Genomic DNA, 17948 nt, shown 5'->3' with positions numbered 1-17948 from the left:
CACTGGTAGACTGGACCTAATCAACAGGCTCCATGGCTATGGCCCATGAAGTTGGAAGGGATCATGCTGGTTGCTGTCAGCAGGAAGGCGTCACCAGTAGGGGGCACCATTTAGATAGTGGAGAAGCCAGTAAATAGTTATGCAAGGATATGGTGGTCAGGTCCGAAGTGGGAGCTCTCTGGGCCCACCAAAGTCAATGGGAGTCTTTCCATTGACTGCAATCAGGTTCGGATCAGGCCCTGAGTAACTCCAAGGGATTCCCTAGCCAAGGGTAGGTTCTGTTTGCTCATACACACGGGCAAAGCATAGGAAATTTCACACGGGCCTTTGGACTTCATAGGCAGCATGGATGAAATGGAGCAGAACTGAGGAGTCATTTGTAGAGGAGCTGAGAAGATCCATCTACAAATTGATCTGGCCTCACCACCATTGTATCTGAGCACCTCACAATCTTTAATTGATTTATCCTCACAACACCCCTCTGAAACAAGGAGTGGTGTTATCCCCACTGTACAGCTGGACCATCAGGAGTTAGATACAAAGTGGCCTCCTGTTACACTGCAGTGAGATAGGGTTGGCTCAGAATGACCTTTGCATTTCAAAGGAGTTTGTCATTTAAAACCTAAAAATATAAAAACAGCAACAATGCTAAAAATGGTTTGGAACCGGAATAAAAAGCAACAAACCAAAACAAAACCATATAAAAAAAACTGGAGGTAGGAACAAAAAAAAATCAAGATGATTCACAGAGTCATAATAACACAGGCAAATTCTTTCTTATCTCAGATGAGAGGACGCTGTAAATTTGCTTTATAGTGTTGAATATTTATGCCAAATATCCTCTTACACTGATTCAGTTTATTCTGTACTTGTTTCAAAGAATCAGGTGGTATTCTACAGCCTTGCAAAAATCTGCAGAGGAAATTAAAGGTGGGAAAAAAGCAGAACTGAACAAATAACAGTTCATGACTTTAAGGGCTTCAGAGGGATTTAATTAAAAGTATTACAAGTTGTTCATTATTAGCATTACAAACATCACAATTATACATGCTGGTTAAAAAGAAAACGTAACCAAAACAGCCAAGACCTAGATGTGCATCCGTATGTGTTGTCCTCTTAAGTAAAACTCCGTTCACACGTTCCCTGGTGCTGGGTTACAGGGACAGCCAAATTTTGCCAGTTGCTGGCTTCTTGCTCATTGCCTAGTGAAAGCCATAAGTCATAATGAGCAGGATCACTGGCTTTTGTTTAACACGCTTTTGATTACCAGATGCTGGGAGGGGAAAAGAAGGGCAGATCACTCCAACTTTCCTGTTCTGTACACTCTCTCTGAAGCTCTGGTACTAGCCACTATCGGAGACAGGATACTGGGCTAGATGGACCATTGGTCTGACCTAGTATGACTGTTTTGTTCTAAAGCCCCTGCGTATACTACAACTACGGGCTTGTCCACACAGCCTTTTAGCACACAACAGCAAGCCAGGGTATAACTCTATTGCACTCTACTTGCAGGGCACTAAGCAGCTATGAGGACCCTGCTATCGTGCATTAAGAGTTCTGTGCTTTAACTTCATAGCGTCTCTGGCTCCTCTTCCTTTTCAGGTTACAGACAAGTCTGCTAAGGGTAGGAAGATCGGGTTTTCTGTATTTCAATAAGGGTAGGGAAGTGGGGAGTGGTTGATGCTGTGAATGTCATTCAGGTTGTGGCTGGAAAAGATTTACCAAACAAAGCATTTGCACTGTTCCATAAGAGATGGATCAGGCTCTGGGTTCATTGAGTTTCCACTGAAAGTTCAGCTAAGAATGCCTTGACACCAGCTCTCATGCACTTGTTCTGAGCTTTAGGATCTGCATTGTCCCAGATTCGCATACCTGTCCCAGAAGTTCATATCTCCATTGAAGCTGTAATATAGAAGGGCTTGCAATGTGAACCATATTAAGCAGGGCCTGGGTGAAGCCCAGTTATTGTGGGAGGACTGGATGGGAATTGAGGGAGAGTGACATAAAGGTGAGAAGTTAGCGCTGTGGTGAAAAACCTCTCCTCTGTCCATTGCAGCAGGAGCTCAGCACACAGTTTACGAACCACTTAACATCCCACTGAATCCTTCAGGTAGGATTCAGTGGGATGTAACTGACGGACAGGCTTTGTGCAGGTCCCTCTTCAGAGGGGTGAAAATTCAGTGAAGGCAACTTTCAAGAATTTATCACAAGTTTCCTGAAATAAAAGCCCCAGCTGCTAGGATGAAGAGATTGCATGAAAATCTCAGCTTTCATTGGGGAAAAAAAAAACAAAAACGTGTCTAGCTGTTATAGTTGCAGAGAAAAGAACGAAAGCATGACCTGAATGCACCCTAAAGTCTGAGAAAGCACATAAAAAGAACCAAATTAAAAAAAAAATCTGGGGGCCTGACTTATTTTTGAATGCTTGAGGTTGCGAACACTGTGAAATTCACCTCCAGTGATCAAGAATCCTTAGTGCACACACACACACACTCTCTCTCTCTCTCTAGCTCTCCCGTGGGTGTGGGTGTCCACAAAATATGCACATGCAACAGAGCTGTTAACAATGGCTGAGCTAGAATCGTAATGGCCCCACTGGACTATTTTGAGACCCTAAGCTACCTGCAGCTTTGGACTCTGCACTTTTGATCTGACCAACCTACTCGTACTTTTTGATCAGAGCCCAGTCCCCGGTGCAGGGTCTTTCAGCAGCTTTTGAACACGCATCCCGTGTCCCAAAGCGCCACAGAACAGACGGTTGGTTACGAAGGCCAAGAGCTAGCCCCGCTTTGGGCAGCTCAGAGGAGCTGTCCCTGGAGGCCAGCCCCAATGACCTAGCGCCGCTGCATGCGGAACTAAGCAATGGGAACAGCTCTTTTCATCACAGCCCAGAGAGGCCTCTCAGCACAGACCACAGCCACGTACCTCTGCTGAAGGTGTCCCCTGGCGGTTTGAATCTAGAAAGTGGATACTTATAAAAGAGCTGACGTACATAAAGGGAATGATAACTGGACAGAGGTTATGCATCTTGCTTAAGCATCCCCAGGCACAGCGGTCAATATTTTGCTGATGGTTAGACAATGGAGTATCTATGAGCATTGCTGGGAAAATACTGCCCATCAGAGACCTGCTGTTCAACCAAATATCCTCCAGCAATAACACATATTAGAGGCATTCGCTTCCATGCAGGAAAAGAAACAACAACGAAGACTACTACTTAAAAATGCAAGCAGCCTCATGTTCCTTTGCCTCTGTTTGGAATGAATACACTGTGGGGCTGATCACAGAAGGACAACGAGCTGGTTCATCAGCATGTACGGCATCGCTAATTTCAGGACAGTCTTTATTACTGGGGTCCATTTTTCCCAGGGACATTGTTCTATTGTTGAAAATAAGACCGAATCATGAAGTTAAGACTCTGATCCAAATCCTAACTTCCCCCGCGTGTGGCCATTTTCCAGTCTCACCTGTTAGGGTATGTCTACATTGGAGTGGGAGGTACAGACCTACCTGCCCTAGCTCTCATTAAGCGAGCATGCTAAAAAGGGTAGCGTAGCTGCGGCTGCATGAGTGATGAAATGGGCTAACCACCCCATTCCAGAGCAACTATCCTGCTGTTTTTAGTTTGCTAGCTTAATCATAGCTGGGCGGGTACGTCTCCTCAAGCTGGAATTTACGCCTCTAACTCCAGTGTAGACGTGCCTTTAGAGACAAAGGCTCAAGTCACATCAAAATTGCCAAACTGGATCTGAACAATGGTCTGTCTAGCTCAGTATTCCGTTTCCAATAGTGTCTCGTACCAGATAGTGGCTACCTTATGTCCTGAAACACGAAGGTTTATATATCCCTTATCAGTATTTTATCTAATGTAACTATGGATGTTTTATTGTTCATATAAATACTTAATTCTTTTTAAAATGCTGCTAAACTCTTGGCTCTAACGTTATGTTTTAGCAGTGAGCTCCATGGGTTCTGTCCCAAATGTACAGGAAGCATACATTACACACTGCAATAGCATTGGATGAACTCATCCAATCACATTCAGTGAGTCAGCTGACACTACTTCACGTGAAAGGGGGGCAATTCTGTAGCCTATGAGCATTAAACAGCCTTCAAAGATACTACAGCACCATCCATTACTTTTGAAACGGCAAAGTGTAAAGGGCAGCGTGCATAGAGCTATCAGTTATGGGAGGAAAGAGCCTCATGTACAGTAGCTGGTGGTTCAGACAAAATACCGGACATTCTCGTTGGGATGAAAGTCAAGTCTATAATATAAGCACAAGTCATCATTTATTAACTCTTCTGAAGCTACTAAAGACAGCAAATCAATAAGCCATTTTCATGTCCTTCCAGGCATAGTTTAAATCTTAAATGATCACTATCGGGTTGACTTTACTTGGAATCATTCTCTAAGAAATTGTACTAATTAACAAATGTAATATCTGCAGCCATGTTAATGGTATTGCAACGAATTTGTGCCCACCTACAACTTCACAGCTGTCAACATGCTGCACACTGAGAACATATTCAGAACAGTGGGGATAGAACTTGGATCCTCCTGCTCCAGAAGTCCAAGACCCACCTTCTTGAGCTAAAGGAGACTCGCCTTTACGTCCTCTAAATGTTTATAACACACCCAACACTGCGGTATCTCAGTACATACAGCAGTAGAGGGCCTATGAAACACAGTTGAGCCATTCCCATTCTCACCAGTAAATGGCAGCATGCAAACTAGCAGGTTCGTTGAAATTACAGTTGGTTGAAAACTGTTGACAAAACAGAGCTATTCTTCAAACTGAACACATTTTGCTTCTTTGAAAATGTTCTGGTATCGCAACAAAAATGTCTCAATTTTCAAACTAAAAAAACAAGCAGAATTCTTTTCTGGTTTTCAGTTTTTCATTGAAAAAAATGAAAAAAGTTTTCCGTTTTTTTAAAGATATTTTTCACAGAAAATCCTTTCCATGTTCCAGCTCTGAGTGCAGTACTGATCTATCGCTGTCACACCAGAGACAGGCATGTGATTTTTGCATGGTTGTCACCTGATCCCAACTACTATATATATAATAAAAAGGACGTGGAGGGCGAAAAGATAACTTAATTCAGTCACGACTAAGCATCTAGCAGGGAAATGGGCCAGGGTGTATAGTGATCACTGCACCGCAAAGTGCAAAAGTGAGAGCATAAGGCAAAAGCTGCTTACAATGCTGACCTCAAAGGCATAATCCTATTAGGCACTGAGCAAGCTCAGCTTCCACCATCTTCAGTGGGGCTTGCTCAGCACTTCTGAGGAGACCCTTCATGACTGGGCTATGAGGGGCTGTCATTAACCCCTCTCCTCCCCCCTTGCACCAGACTTTCCCCATAGAGTGGGCTAATCCTACCTTAAACTGTATTAGCTACAGACTTTGGGGGCCTGATTCGCCACTGCCTGGCATCTCCTGCTGCCGTTCGCACCCATGCAAAGGGAGTGCAAAACACAACTGTTCTGATTGGCTGGTGGTATGTCTCCACTTTGCACTAGTGTAAATGGCGGCACCAGGCTCAATGCAATGGCAAATCAAGCCCTGAGCTTGTATTTCTTCCAGCGATGAGGAGGGGACATATTTAGACAATGCCATTTCCTAGTCGTCTCTCTGCAACAGGCTCCCATGAAAGGGGAGGCAGGGGGAATTCTGGGTCTTTGATGAGACCTTGTGGAAATAGCCTGCGGGAGGGAGCAAGATCAGGGACCTTCTCCCGCAGTGCACACTTCTGCGCTGATAGTTCTTTTCTGCTAGAGACCGAACAAGATGTCTTTATCATCATCACCATCAACACTGAACCTGATAACTTAGATGGAAACCATTCTAAGGATACAAGCTCCCATAGAGAAAACCACAGGCACCGGAGGGAAGCAATTAGAGTGACCCCGGTACCATGGAGGCAGCACTAACTGCTCAGTTCATGGCCAGCCTCAGCAGCGCTAGGCTGGCCAGGTATCAGGGATTCTATCCTGAAAGCGACACCCATCAGGGGGCTGTGCATAGCTTCCATCGTTTCGATTTCTTTTTTACTTGCTGTTTATAGTGACCCCCTGGGAAAGTGGGACCAACTTCTGGGACCAAACTGGGTTATCCACCATTGGGCTGAGCTGATGGCATTGGCTTCTCCCCTTAACAACAATACTTTGCTCTCCCCTAATGCCTTGCAACCAAAGATTTCACTGCACTTAACATGCTTGAAATAATTAAGCCTAACAGCCACTGCATGAACTAGGTAGCCACTATGACCCCCACTTGGCAGGTGGGCAGCTGTCCGGGGTGCTGGAACAGGGGGACAGGGAGGGGCAGGGGGCCATGGCCCCTTCACTTTTAAAAGTGGGAGACAAAGGGGGGAGGGAGCGAAGAGGAGTGAGTGGGGGGCAAGCTCCTGGGTGGAAGAGGCGCACGGGGCCAGGGCCTTGGGGGAAGGGGACGTGAAAGGGGTGGGGCCATGGTTTGGGTGCCCAAGGCCCCCCAGTTTTAGGGAGCTTTCGCTGTCCCTGGGAGCTGCCAACTTTCCCTGGAGCCAGACAGTGGAACCAGGAGTCCTTGCATCCACTCCTGGGCCCTCTCTGCTGGGCAACAGTTTCTCTTTGCAGAGTGAACAAGCCGTGAGCCAAACAAGGAAAGAGCGAAGAGACCTCAAGACCCCCTAGCTAAGAGTTGCATTGGCTTTGCCAAAAGATACACAACAAAGGGCACTGCTCCTTTGGGTCTTAGCGACATGAGAGCATCCCTTTAAAGGCCACTACCAACAGCACTCGTGAGGGTGGATAAAGAATTCCGATGTGAGGAAAGGAGAAAGTCGAAAGACCAAGGCTTTATCAAACACAAATGTAAGGACAGAATGGAGGATTAAGAAGCTGGATTTTTCATCAATCACCATAGCTAGGTTAACTCCTAATGCTCCCTCACCTCTGCACGCCGGCCTCTGGTCACTCCAGGCAGCGATCATGTCACTCAGTTTCTTACAGGTGATGCTTTTGGACCCCTGTAAATCATAGCCTTCATTACAGGTGAACTGGATGCTGGATCCTAACCTAGTAGACAGAACCAAAGGGAGCTAATTAGCATTGGAGAGACTACCAAAACAAGAGTTTTGTCCTTTGCCTTCTTTGATGCCTCAGTGATTCGCCATAATGTGAATAACAATAGTTCTCTGGCTTCCAGGGCATAGGATGGGATGAGCAAAGGTCAGTCTCCTTTCTCATGCATTTGCTTGTGTTGGGAGCTCGTTTCCTAAAGCAATTGTAGTCGAATAGGAGATCAGAGCTTTCAACAGGACTTCAGGAGACATTTCCTCAATGCAGAAGCTTAGGTTTGCACCCTAATTCGTTACATGCTCAGCATTTTTACAAATGACAAAATAAACAAGAAAAAAAATCACCTAGTACTGGAAACACTTGTTAATTCCGTGGCTTTAGCGCCAGAGACTCAGATGGTATAAACCAGTGCAGCCCGATTCACGAAAATGGAGTGATGCTGATTTACACTAGCTGAGAATCTGGCCCATAGTATTTAAGGACTCTGTTTGGAGCCCCTCTTCTTCCCTCGCTCAGAAATCCATTTTGTGGATTTCAGGGGGAATTTGATGGTTTCAGGTTAGTCATTTTTAGTGAACAGAACAGCAATCGACAGAGAAATAAGATTAACTATTGCTAATCTGTCATTGCTAACAGCTGGCTGATTTACTCCTGCACACTTCACATGAAGGCCAGCTACTAAAGTAGGACAAAGGCATTGTTTTAAACGTTAGATGAGAACAATTATCCAACAGCACATATGCTTATTGACAAAGGGTTGACACAGTGTTCTGGGAAGCCATCTCAGAAGCCCCTATGGACAGAACCCTGTGGTGACTCATGCTAATGTAAAACAGGGCCTTTTGTTTGTTTGTTTTAAAACATTTCTTTCTGCACTTAACCAAAAGGAAAAAAATGAATTACAAAGAACCCTGATTGCAAAACCTTGGTTACAAGGCTGACTTTGACAAGAGAAAACATTCCTGAGGAGGGGGATTCATTATAATCTCTGCTTGTCATATTATCACATATACACACACACACACAATTTTTCTGTGTCACTTATCATTGCAAGATTTTCAGACACAAACCATTTATAGGCGTACAGTGGGTCGCTAAAGAACGAGTATGGAACACACAGAGCCCATATGATGGTTATGAACAGTAGCTTTGTTGCATGCAAAAGAAACACATACAAGGTTCTTACCTAAAATCGTTGCCTATCCTTTTGCCTCTCTCTGGAATCCCAGGGTCTGGACACATATTATGTCCCTGGGACACACCAACCTGAGTTACTACAAAGCAAAAACAGCACATACAGAGATAGAATAGCACAGGAAACCATCATCTTACATCAACTGTGTTGGGGTAGGCGGATGTGAAGAGAAAATGGGTAATTGCTAGTTGGAATGCATTAGCTTTTTGTTTTAATTTGGAAAAAAGTGTAACTGAAGTCATTTCAGCTCAATTTATGTACCATGTTTCTCTGCTCAATGCCAGTGAGCAACATGGCTTTCCCTTCGTTACACTACAGAAGCACCATTGTAAAAGAAGTCTTGCATTTTTCAAAATTATACCAATTAAAGAGAATGTTCCCAAAGACCGCTATTAAAAAGGTCACCTGCAGCATGACAAGGTGTGTTCCCAATGCCCATCAAAATGCCACCTGACTGGTGCCGGTGAAAGAAAGCAACTCAATAAAAGGTGGATGTGTGATACAAACTGCCCAAAATAAAAGCCAGTCTGAAGTTTTAAAGCAAGTCATTAAGTTTGAATATGAAAACTTTTATGGAGCAACCTTGATATAGCTGCTTATAAACAAGAGATTTATAAAGAGATAATCAGCACTGAATAAACACATCTGTATGTTTGACCCCTTTCCCATTTCCCCCCGCAAATCTGTCAAATGGCGCAAACAAGCATAGACGCAGAGAATGCATAAACCACAGACGGTTCCCAACGAGGATGAAATGAGCTCTGGCAATATGTTGATTTCAACTTTACATTTTGATAACCACCAAAACATTTTTTTTCATGTATACGAAGATCAGAAAAGGGACAGTTTTGTCATGGAGTGGCTGAAATCTAGATGATTCAATTTTCTCACGTCGCAGAGGAAAAGATGCAGGGGGAAAAGGTGGCATTTCTCCGCAATGCTGCTGAAGTGATGAAGCATGAAACATAAATGAGCATGCTTCCCTCCTGCCTCAGCCTAAACGAAAGGAAGCCAAACCATCCTCTCAGTTACACGCCAGAATTTATTTAATTAGAGCAGTGGCCTTCAGAGCACTCAAGAGTGGATGGCAATGTGATGGAAAGCATGCCTTTCACACAGCACGTGTGTACCCGCCGCATCAGTGCCACGTGATACCGCGCACACTGCAAACGGTGTGGCGGTGTGGGAATGTGACTATGGAACAATAGATGCACATGCGCTGTCTGTGGAGACATGGCCCTGCGCACCACTGAGTACGCTGAAGGCAAGAAAGCTGCATTTAGCAATTTTTCACTGTACGGTTAAACGCCACTTTGTTGTTAGGTACTGCGCTTGCCAAGCGGGGGACGCTGCTGCTCTCAGACGGATAGAAGGAGCCATCTGCTTCCAGGGGTTCAAAGCTTCAATCCCAATGCCTTACAAGGAGCTGCTGCTGACACATGCTGGAAGCCTTAATATTAGAGCAAATACAGGTTTCCCCTTTGGTTCCAGTGCTACCGGAGCATGACTTTGTGGGGTGGAGGTCCTCAGCTGCATGCCGAGGTAGACACATCTCTCTTTCTAAAGGATTTTCTATACAGCTCATCCCCGTAGTATCTGAATGCCATACCTTCTTTGAGAGGCAGGAACAACAAGGCCCTTCTCTTCCCTTTCCTTAATCCTGACATCTTTGCCACTGCTGCTCTACAAGGATTTAAAATATATATAAAACAGATACTTTACCTTCTGCCTCAGCCACAATCCTTTCACTAAACTGCCCCCTTCACCCCAACATGGCATCTGCCTCCCTATCTTCAGGGCCCAGAAGCTCCCCAGAATCTTAGTACAGGGCTTCGTACCCAACTCCTTTGAAACACTGCAGGAGCTACGCAACCACAAGGGGAGATGTGGTGTCCTGCCATCTCCAAGTGCCCTGTTTCACAGGGAAGACGCGGCTTTACGAGCAATCTCTCTTAGAAGCATCTTTCCAACCTTGTGGGTACTGGGGCATCCTCAGAACCCTCTGATTAATTCATACACACAGGCTCAGGAATGCCAGAGCAGCCAGGGAAACAAGCAAAAGAAACAGCAACAATATAGGTTTCAGAGTAACATCAGAGTAACTGATGAAGTGAGCTGTAGCTCACGAAAGCTTATGCTCTAATAAATTGGTTAGTCTCTAAGGTGCCACAAGCAACAATATAGTGGTCAATGCTTTATTTCCTGTTGGCTACACTTTATAACAACAAAATTTGCTGCCACCTTTTATATATCCTGGGGACTCCGAATGTGTGGAGAAGTTGAGAGGGAACTTCTCCTTAGAGAAGGAGATTGTGCCATATATATTTGCAATACAGTGTCAGATTAGACAGCAATCATCTGATAATGTAGGCAGCCATTAAAAAACCCTGTTTGCTGAATGGGCACCTCCATGAGTTAACAGAGCTGCCAGATACCCAGTGGTTTCTCCTTCGCAGAGATTTATGAAAATATTTCCTTTGGTTATGAGATGTGAGAATTTGTACCATCCATCCCCCACTCCCCCTCTGAACATCATACTCAAACACACACAGCTCCTCAAAGCAAAACACAGATGAAAGCGCCATGTTTTACCTGGATTTCTATTGAAATGAATGTGGTGTAACTTGGATTTGAAATCATAAAGAGGGCCCAGAGTTGCTGGAGGGGTCTGCCAGTTTCAAGAAATATATCAAGGCGACTGGCCTGAATTTCAGTCTTAAGCAAACCCCGAACTTAGGAAAGCACTTTGTATTTTGGTGCAAACATTTTGCACAGCTCTGATAGTCTGAAACAGGGCGCAGAAGCTTTAGAATAGAACGTGTACGCAACCTGGAAAACCAGCTGAATGACAAAGGTAATTTCTCTGAGACCTGAAGCCAAGTGAGGGATTCATTAAACTGCAACCCAGCACAGTGGCTCAGACAGGGGCAATCCAGCCAGACCTGTGCTCCTTCAGTCTTAATACCATGCAAGTGATCCTTATGGTATACTGAAAACCAGGCTACTAAATGCACCATGTGCTGCTAAACGGGATGCATTCCTGGGCTGCTGATCTGCTACGATGCAGCGCACCTTGAAAGTGCAGCATGTAACAAGACACTGAATTGTGTCTAAATTAGCTCTGTTATTACACAGTGGCAAGAGGAAGGGTCAAGTGGTGTCTGGGGGCCCTTAGGCAAGGCCCACACCACCAGGTACAAGTACTTATCCCCACCATCTCTCTACATTTTTAGCAGAACAGGGACTTGAACCCCTCTCTCAAGTCCCTAGTTACTGTCCTAACCACTATACCACCCTTTTTTGACAAACTATCCTAGGATACCCCTTATTTCAGCTCACTGAAACCTCTAGCAGCTGTGATCCAGGATCATCTTGCAGCCTGAGAGATTATCCCTGGCTATTAATTATCTTTGTGGGTCGAACAATCCCGAGGCGTCCTCCTGCTTATGAAAATATCTTTGGCAAACACAGCTCAAAAATAGCCAAGAAGGGCAAATAAGCAGCTAGTGCTCTGGTTTTAAACACATGCATGCTTGTTTTGACTGTGCAGAAGTGAAAGAGGAGCCCACTTTGTATTTCAAGCCAGAGAGTGCCTCTGCTGAAGGGGGTGAGGGATAGCTGAGTGGTTTGAGCATTGGCCTGCTAAAGGATTGGCCTTCAATCCTTGAGGGGACCATTTAGGGAGCTGGGGCCAAAAAAAAAAAAAATTACATTTGGATGATTGGGGATTGGTCCTGGTTAGACTAGAGAACCTCCCGAGGTCCCTTCTAACCCTGTGATATTCTGTGAAAGTGCTTTGTGTGTCCTTGGAATTAGCAGCAAGGAAAGGTGGACATGGGGCTCCAGCAATAAAGGCCTCTGCCAAAACAAACAGAAAGGTCAGGGTAAAATGTCCTCCAGGAACAAGGGAGCATGTTTTAGGAAAGGCATTACTTTCACAAAAAACAAAACCAGCAACAAATATCTGCCTCCCAGAGCGACTCTTGAGCAGGACATCAGCTCTTTAAAGATGGAGGCGGTACTTGTGGGAATAACTTCATCCATCAGTGCTACCCAGTGGGGTGATGAAAGTGCTGGAAATAACAAATCACTTGTGGGAAAGGAGAGGTCTGTAGGGTGGGTCAATCAAGTCACTTCATTTTCCTTTGGGTTTCTTAACTCTATTTTGCCTCCCTGCACCCATGTGATATGAATTACCCACCTCAAGGCAAATATGCTGGGCCTAACTTTCATGTGCAGAGATTTTGCAACAATGAAAAAGAAATGGTCTATGGCCCCGGGGGGTGAGGGGGGAGAAGAGAGAGTGGGTGTTGACCATATTTGCAGTGTACAAATCACAAGTGTTCAAGGTGATAAACACTAAGATTTCTTTTCATTCCTATGCCTTTTCCAAGACCAAAAATGCACTGTTGTGCAGATATGCACACAACGTATGTGCCACGTGCTTTCCAATACTTTTACTGGGGACGGGGTCAGCATTTAAGCACTCGAGTTCTCAAAGCATCTTGCAAAGCAGATTCCAACACCACAGACAACACGTATCCCCCTACCCCATCCTCTTCTTTTCAGCTCTCTAAAAAGACAACAACATTATCCACGTATCCTCCAAAGTTACTTGTCCCAAGCAGATTTAAAAGCCATTCCATGGAATTTACTAAGCCCCATACAAGATGATGGTGCAACTGGAACCCAGCGGCCTATCGGAATTGATACGAGGAAGTGGGGCACCAAACAGAGTCACGTATAACCCCAAGGCATCAGAGGAGCAACACTCAACTATCCATCACATCTGTGACTACTGGAAATGGTTATTTCCCTGTATGCTAGCATGTTATTCACATAGTAAAGGACAGATAAGCCAGCAGGTGGGGTGATAAAATAGGAAGCAGGGGAAGAGAGAAAAGTCACCCGGATGTCGTAGTAGTTGGAATATTATAAATGTCAGCATGGGAGTGATAGAGAAGGAGGGGAGAGGATGCATTGGATGGCTCACCCACAACTCTTGCTTCTGACTATCATGCACAAACCTTCCCTCTTCTGTTATTTATTTATTTTTAAATAGAGAGAAATGTCTTGATTTAACCCTGCACGAGGCTAAAATCCATATTTGCCATGCTGACAATTTGCTTTCATTTTACAAGAGGTTTGACTGAGCTGAGCTCCAGGCTCTGGCGTTGTCAATGAATTCTTCAAGGTTACTGGGGAAACAATAAGCCTCGATCTTAATGAACTGTTGACTTTATAAATTACAGATTCGAGAGTTTTCTTCCCTAAAGGGTTGGGGGGGGGGTTTCTTCTCCCCCTCCTTCCCTCTTCTTCTCCTTATGCCAACTCTAATTTCTTTCCATCCCTTATTCAGAAGCAGCCAATTGTGATTGCATTGTTTGCCAAAGTAATTTACTCCTTCTACTGAAAGAAGAGCTAAAGAGGATGATCCCTCAATTTTTTCCCTCATGTTAATAAAGGAATTTCATTGATGCCTCTCCTGGGGGCAGCTTTCTATTGAATTTAGGATTGTTTAATATGAGCTACAAGATAAAAGAGAAGTATTTAATAGAGAGGTACAACCTCCCTCCCTCCCCCCCCCCGCCCGAAAGTTTCTCCGTGCGAGGAAAGCAGAGAAGAGATGCAAGCAATCTCTTCTGTTTAAAAATAGGATTTCAGTAGCCATCATGTTCTGAAGAGGTTAAAATTAAGCTGGATGATTTCTAAGGGTACGACTACAGGGAAAAAAAGGGGGTATTTTTAACTTGGCTTAATTAACTTGGGTTAAAATAGCAGTGAAGACAAAGCAGCTCAGCTTTTAACTTGGGTTAGCCTGAGTTCAAACCCAGGCTCTTCTAAACTATGTCCACACTGCAGCTGGGAGCGTGAATCCAAGTCTAGGTAGACGGACGTGCGTCAGCAGGGCTCATGCTAGCATGCTGAAAATAGCTGGGTAGACTCTGCCATTCAGGCTGGAGTTAGGCTTGAGAGTCCGAGCTCCAGCCCCAGCTATTTTTAGGGTGCAAGCATGAGCCTGCCCACACAAGTTTGTCTCCCAGCTGCTGTGCAGATGCACCTCGACAGGCTTTGATTTGAGCTTGTAGCCTGCGTTCAAAGGGGGCTTCAGGGCTGCAGGGGCTTCACTGCTATTTTAACCCGAGTTAACTAACCCAAATTAAGAATACCCTTCTTTTTCAGCTCAGAAATACCCTAAGAGGCAAACTCTGCTTCCAGTTACTCCCATGCAAACCTCTGTCCAATAACAGGGTGAAGAATTTACTTCTCAAATATAAAGAGATGATCCCCTGATAACATACTCTAGCAAAACAAAGCAAATGCTTACTGTGGTCCCAATCCAAGAAAGCACTTCGGCACTTAGGTATCTTTAAGCATGTGAGTGGATCCCACTGAAATCAGTGGTTCAAGATCAGGCATTGAACTCTTCACGTGCTTCAAGCTATGCAGGTGCTAGTAGGTTTGAAGGATTTGGGACACAAGGGTTTGATATTGTGAGGTGCTGGCCACTTCCACCAAGGTTCTGGAAACTTTCAGCTTCATGACTTTCCTGGGACCCCCACCCTCTCATTCCTATCAGGGTTCCAGGGCCAGAGGGTTCACAGGGACTCGAGCATGTAGACTTCAGAGAAGGCCTCCATTACAGCAGGGAGCATGCATCATGCTTAAGATACAGATTTTGAAATCAGCATACAAAAATAAGGGTAGAGGATAAGATCACACAACCCACATATGATCTCACATCACATGACTCCGACATGGCTTCATGGAAAGGAGACACCACTATCTGGATGGTTTCCATCCGTGTCTGTTTTGTTCCAAATCTCCAAACGGACCCTGCAATTTTAGTCTGTGTTTACGCGGAAAGGTGTCCATGTGCTACACGCCATATCTGGTTACCCCAGAACAGGAGGGTCTTCCAAACCCACGTCACCGCCCTCCACTCTCTCTCTCTAGAATAGATCAAAGTAAATGCACAGATCCAGAGACCTCTTCTGAACACCAGGGATCCAGAAATCCAGAGTATCCAGAAATCCAGCATCACAAATGTTTCCAGCTTCTAACCATCTCAGACTTTGATGAGAAACTGAATTTACTCGTAATTTACAAGAGACACATTTAGAGTATTCCTCCCTTCAACCTCTATTTTCAACGTTGGATGCCTACCGCTAGAAATTCAGAGCCTGGTGCTCTGGTGCTTCTGCAGTCACTTACGCCAGTGCAATGCGTCTGTAGAATGCTCCCAAACCAGAATGGTGATGATGTACATTTGTATGGCATGCACTTCGCACTGGTGTAAATGACTGCACAAGGTACAGGGTAATGGAGAACCAGACTCTAAAATTGATAGTTAAGCATCTAATTAAGTGAGCTGTTTTTCACAAGTGATGAACACCCAGCAGCTCCCGCTGACTTGGCTAGAATCTAGGTGCTGCTCAGCACCTCTGAAATTCTTTTAATTCGGATCTAAGCAAGTTGGAAAATGCCCTTACTGCGCACACCTCTTTCCAATAAGATTCAGCAGCAAAAGTTTAGGAATATCCTGCAGACAGATCAGAGAAACTTACTTCTGTTATTTTTGTATTTACGCAGCAGAGGAAGGAAAGATGCTCTAGAAAAGATGCTATCCGTGTCAGATAAATAAGAACAAAATACACATATTGTACACAATATCCATGCCACTCCGCAGCTTCGGGAATGCTGCAGATATTGAAAGAAGTTTCTCTCTCAATTAGTATCAGTGACAGAAACGCGACTCCAAAAACATAATCCCCTAAGTGAAGGCTCAGCTTTAAGCTACATTTCTTCTGCTTATTCTCCAAAGCAATTTTAAAAAGCATGTTTAAAAGAAAGATGTCCAATTCATTTTAGGGGAAGTGGACAATATGTAGCCGATGTAAAATTTCACATTGAAATGTTCCATCATCGTTCAATGCAATACAATTTGCACCAGGACTTGTAGATAAAATTATTTCCCATTTTTATTTCTCGGCACACAAGAGACATGCTTAAGGGTGTGAAATACATTTTGCCTCCAGTGGGTCATGTGAAACTTGCAGGCTTTAATCTAGACAGTTGGAAACTGGCAGCCATCCATGGCGACGGTTCAGCAAAGCAACAATTCTCTGAAAGACCTGCAGGATATTAAGAACATAGCTGTAGTCTGCCTTATCCCTTGGTACAAGCTTCTGTAAAGTGGAATTATTGGAGAGGTGCAATGTACAGCAGAAAATATTACCTGTAGGAAAGGGGTTAGCACTAGCCTTTATATAGACATGTTATTAGAAACGTCTGAGAAGCAAGCCACGTGAAATTGTAGTGGCACAAAAAACAAGCTCTGTGGTTCTTTAATCATCCCTTTCAACTGTACTACCGTCTCTAATAAGTTACTTATATATATGAGGGGAAGGTGGGAGAGACATGGTTAGGTATGCAAGGGAAACCGCCATGTAAGGAGATTGTAATGGTTTAGAATCCATAAACAACACTTCCTGGTGCCACAGCCTCTTGAGTCAGCATTTCTGAAGTTGAGAATTTGCTAAAACCAAATGCGCAACAGCAGCAGGCTGTACTAGACCAAGTAAGTCTGAGGCGATGAGCAAGGCAGAGTTGAGAGCGATTTACCCTGAATGGGCTGAATACCCAATGCCCGTGGCAGACTCCAAGCTGGTAACAGAAAGGAATTTGGGTCATAGTTTCTGACACGTATTTTTAGATCAACTGCTTGCAAGCAATTCTGCCTCCCATGGCTTCAGGGGGCAGCTGTGTCTTGTGCAAAATTGGCACCATCTAAGGCACTGGACTGACAGCCCTGGTGACGAGTCGCGTATCCATTGGATGGGGACAGTCTGAGCCGAGCCTGCATAACTCTCTATTTCCCACTTATTTCTCAGCGCTTCTGCTGAGATGGCCACCTAGAGGGCCACTGGCGGGGGTAGCCTTGTATTATGGAAACCAGAGTCGGAACCAACTGTCACTGGATCGCTGAGCAGGCAACCACAACATTCAATTCTTAGCCCGTGCCTGGATTCATCATTATTTTGCTACTCTAGGTTTTCTGAATCACCATAATGATCAATGACAACTGGTAGAGTTAGGGAGTGGAGGAAACCCAACGCTCCTGACCATGTCAAATGGGGGAAGCCCTGCACCCCTTCCATTAAGAAAACAAATTCTTTGTCTGGAATACCTGTGTGTGAGCAAATTATGATTCCAATCCAGGCCAAGGCTTTTCTCTAGATAAGGACCCCCATCTCTTTTGAGGTGTCCAAAACAAAATGTATCCCCATCCCCACATCCCCCCTCAATGCCCACCTCTCTAAGAGTTCCAGTGTCCAAACCAACACCAAAGTGAATGGTACCTTCCAACACACGTTAACCATCAATGCATAGACTGGAACGTTGATGGTAGCTTCTTGGATCAGGCAAACTCCTCTTGGCTAGAATCTTTCATAGGGACAGAAGTATCCTGGGCACATGGATTTTCCATCCCAATAAAATCCCACTTGTTTTCTCTAACAATGCCTAACTAGCCCATTTCGCCTCCTTCCAGAGTAACCAGAGGGCATCAACACACCTGTGTTAAGGCTAGAACTGAGCCAAGGAGCAGAACTTCATTTCAGATAGATGCTCAGTGATATTTTATATTTTTTTCATTGTGTCCATTTCTCTCTTAACTGAATT

General features: G+C 44.6%; 1 protein-coding gene across 7 annotated transcripts in view; it reads right to left on the bottom strand.

The window, feature by feature from the left end:
* Positions 1–17948, bottom strand: part of CSMD2 (CUB and Sushi multiple domains 2) — a 541235-nt gene that overhangs the window by 248355 nt on the left and 274932 nt on the right. For 5 of the 7 annotated variants that reach the window (XM_073317325.2, XM_073317326.2, XM_073317333.2 and 2 more), the window contains 2 exons: positions 8256–8343; positions 6942–7066 (listed from right to left, as the gene is read on the bottom strand). The exons of the other annotated variants lie outside the window; for them this stretch is intronic. In XM_073317325.2, coding sequence (XP_073173426.2) covers positions 6942–7066; positions 8256–8343 — 213 coding nt within the window. The remainder of the gene's footprint in view (positions 1–6941; positions 7067–8255; positions 8344–17948) is intronic. 7 annotated transcript variants of the gene reach the window in all.

The sequence above is a fragment of the Lepidochelys kempii genome, chromosome 19, assembly GCF_965140285.1.
Source record: "Lepidochelys kempii isolate rLepKem1 chromosome 19, rLepKem1.hap1, whole genome shotgun sequence".
NCBI lineage: Eukaryota > Metazoa > Chordata > Testudines > Cheloniidae > Lepidochelys > Lepidochelys kempii.
The sequence above is the reverse complement of the archived record's forward strand: the minus strand, read 5'-3'. Positions and strand labels throughout refer to the sequence as shown.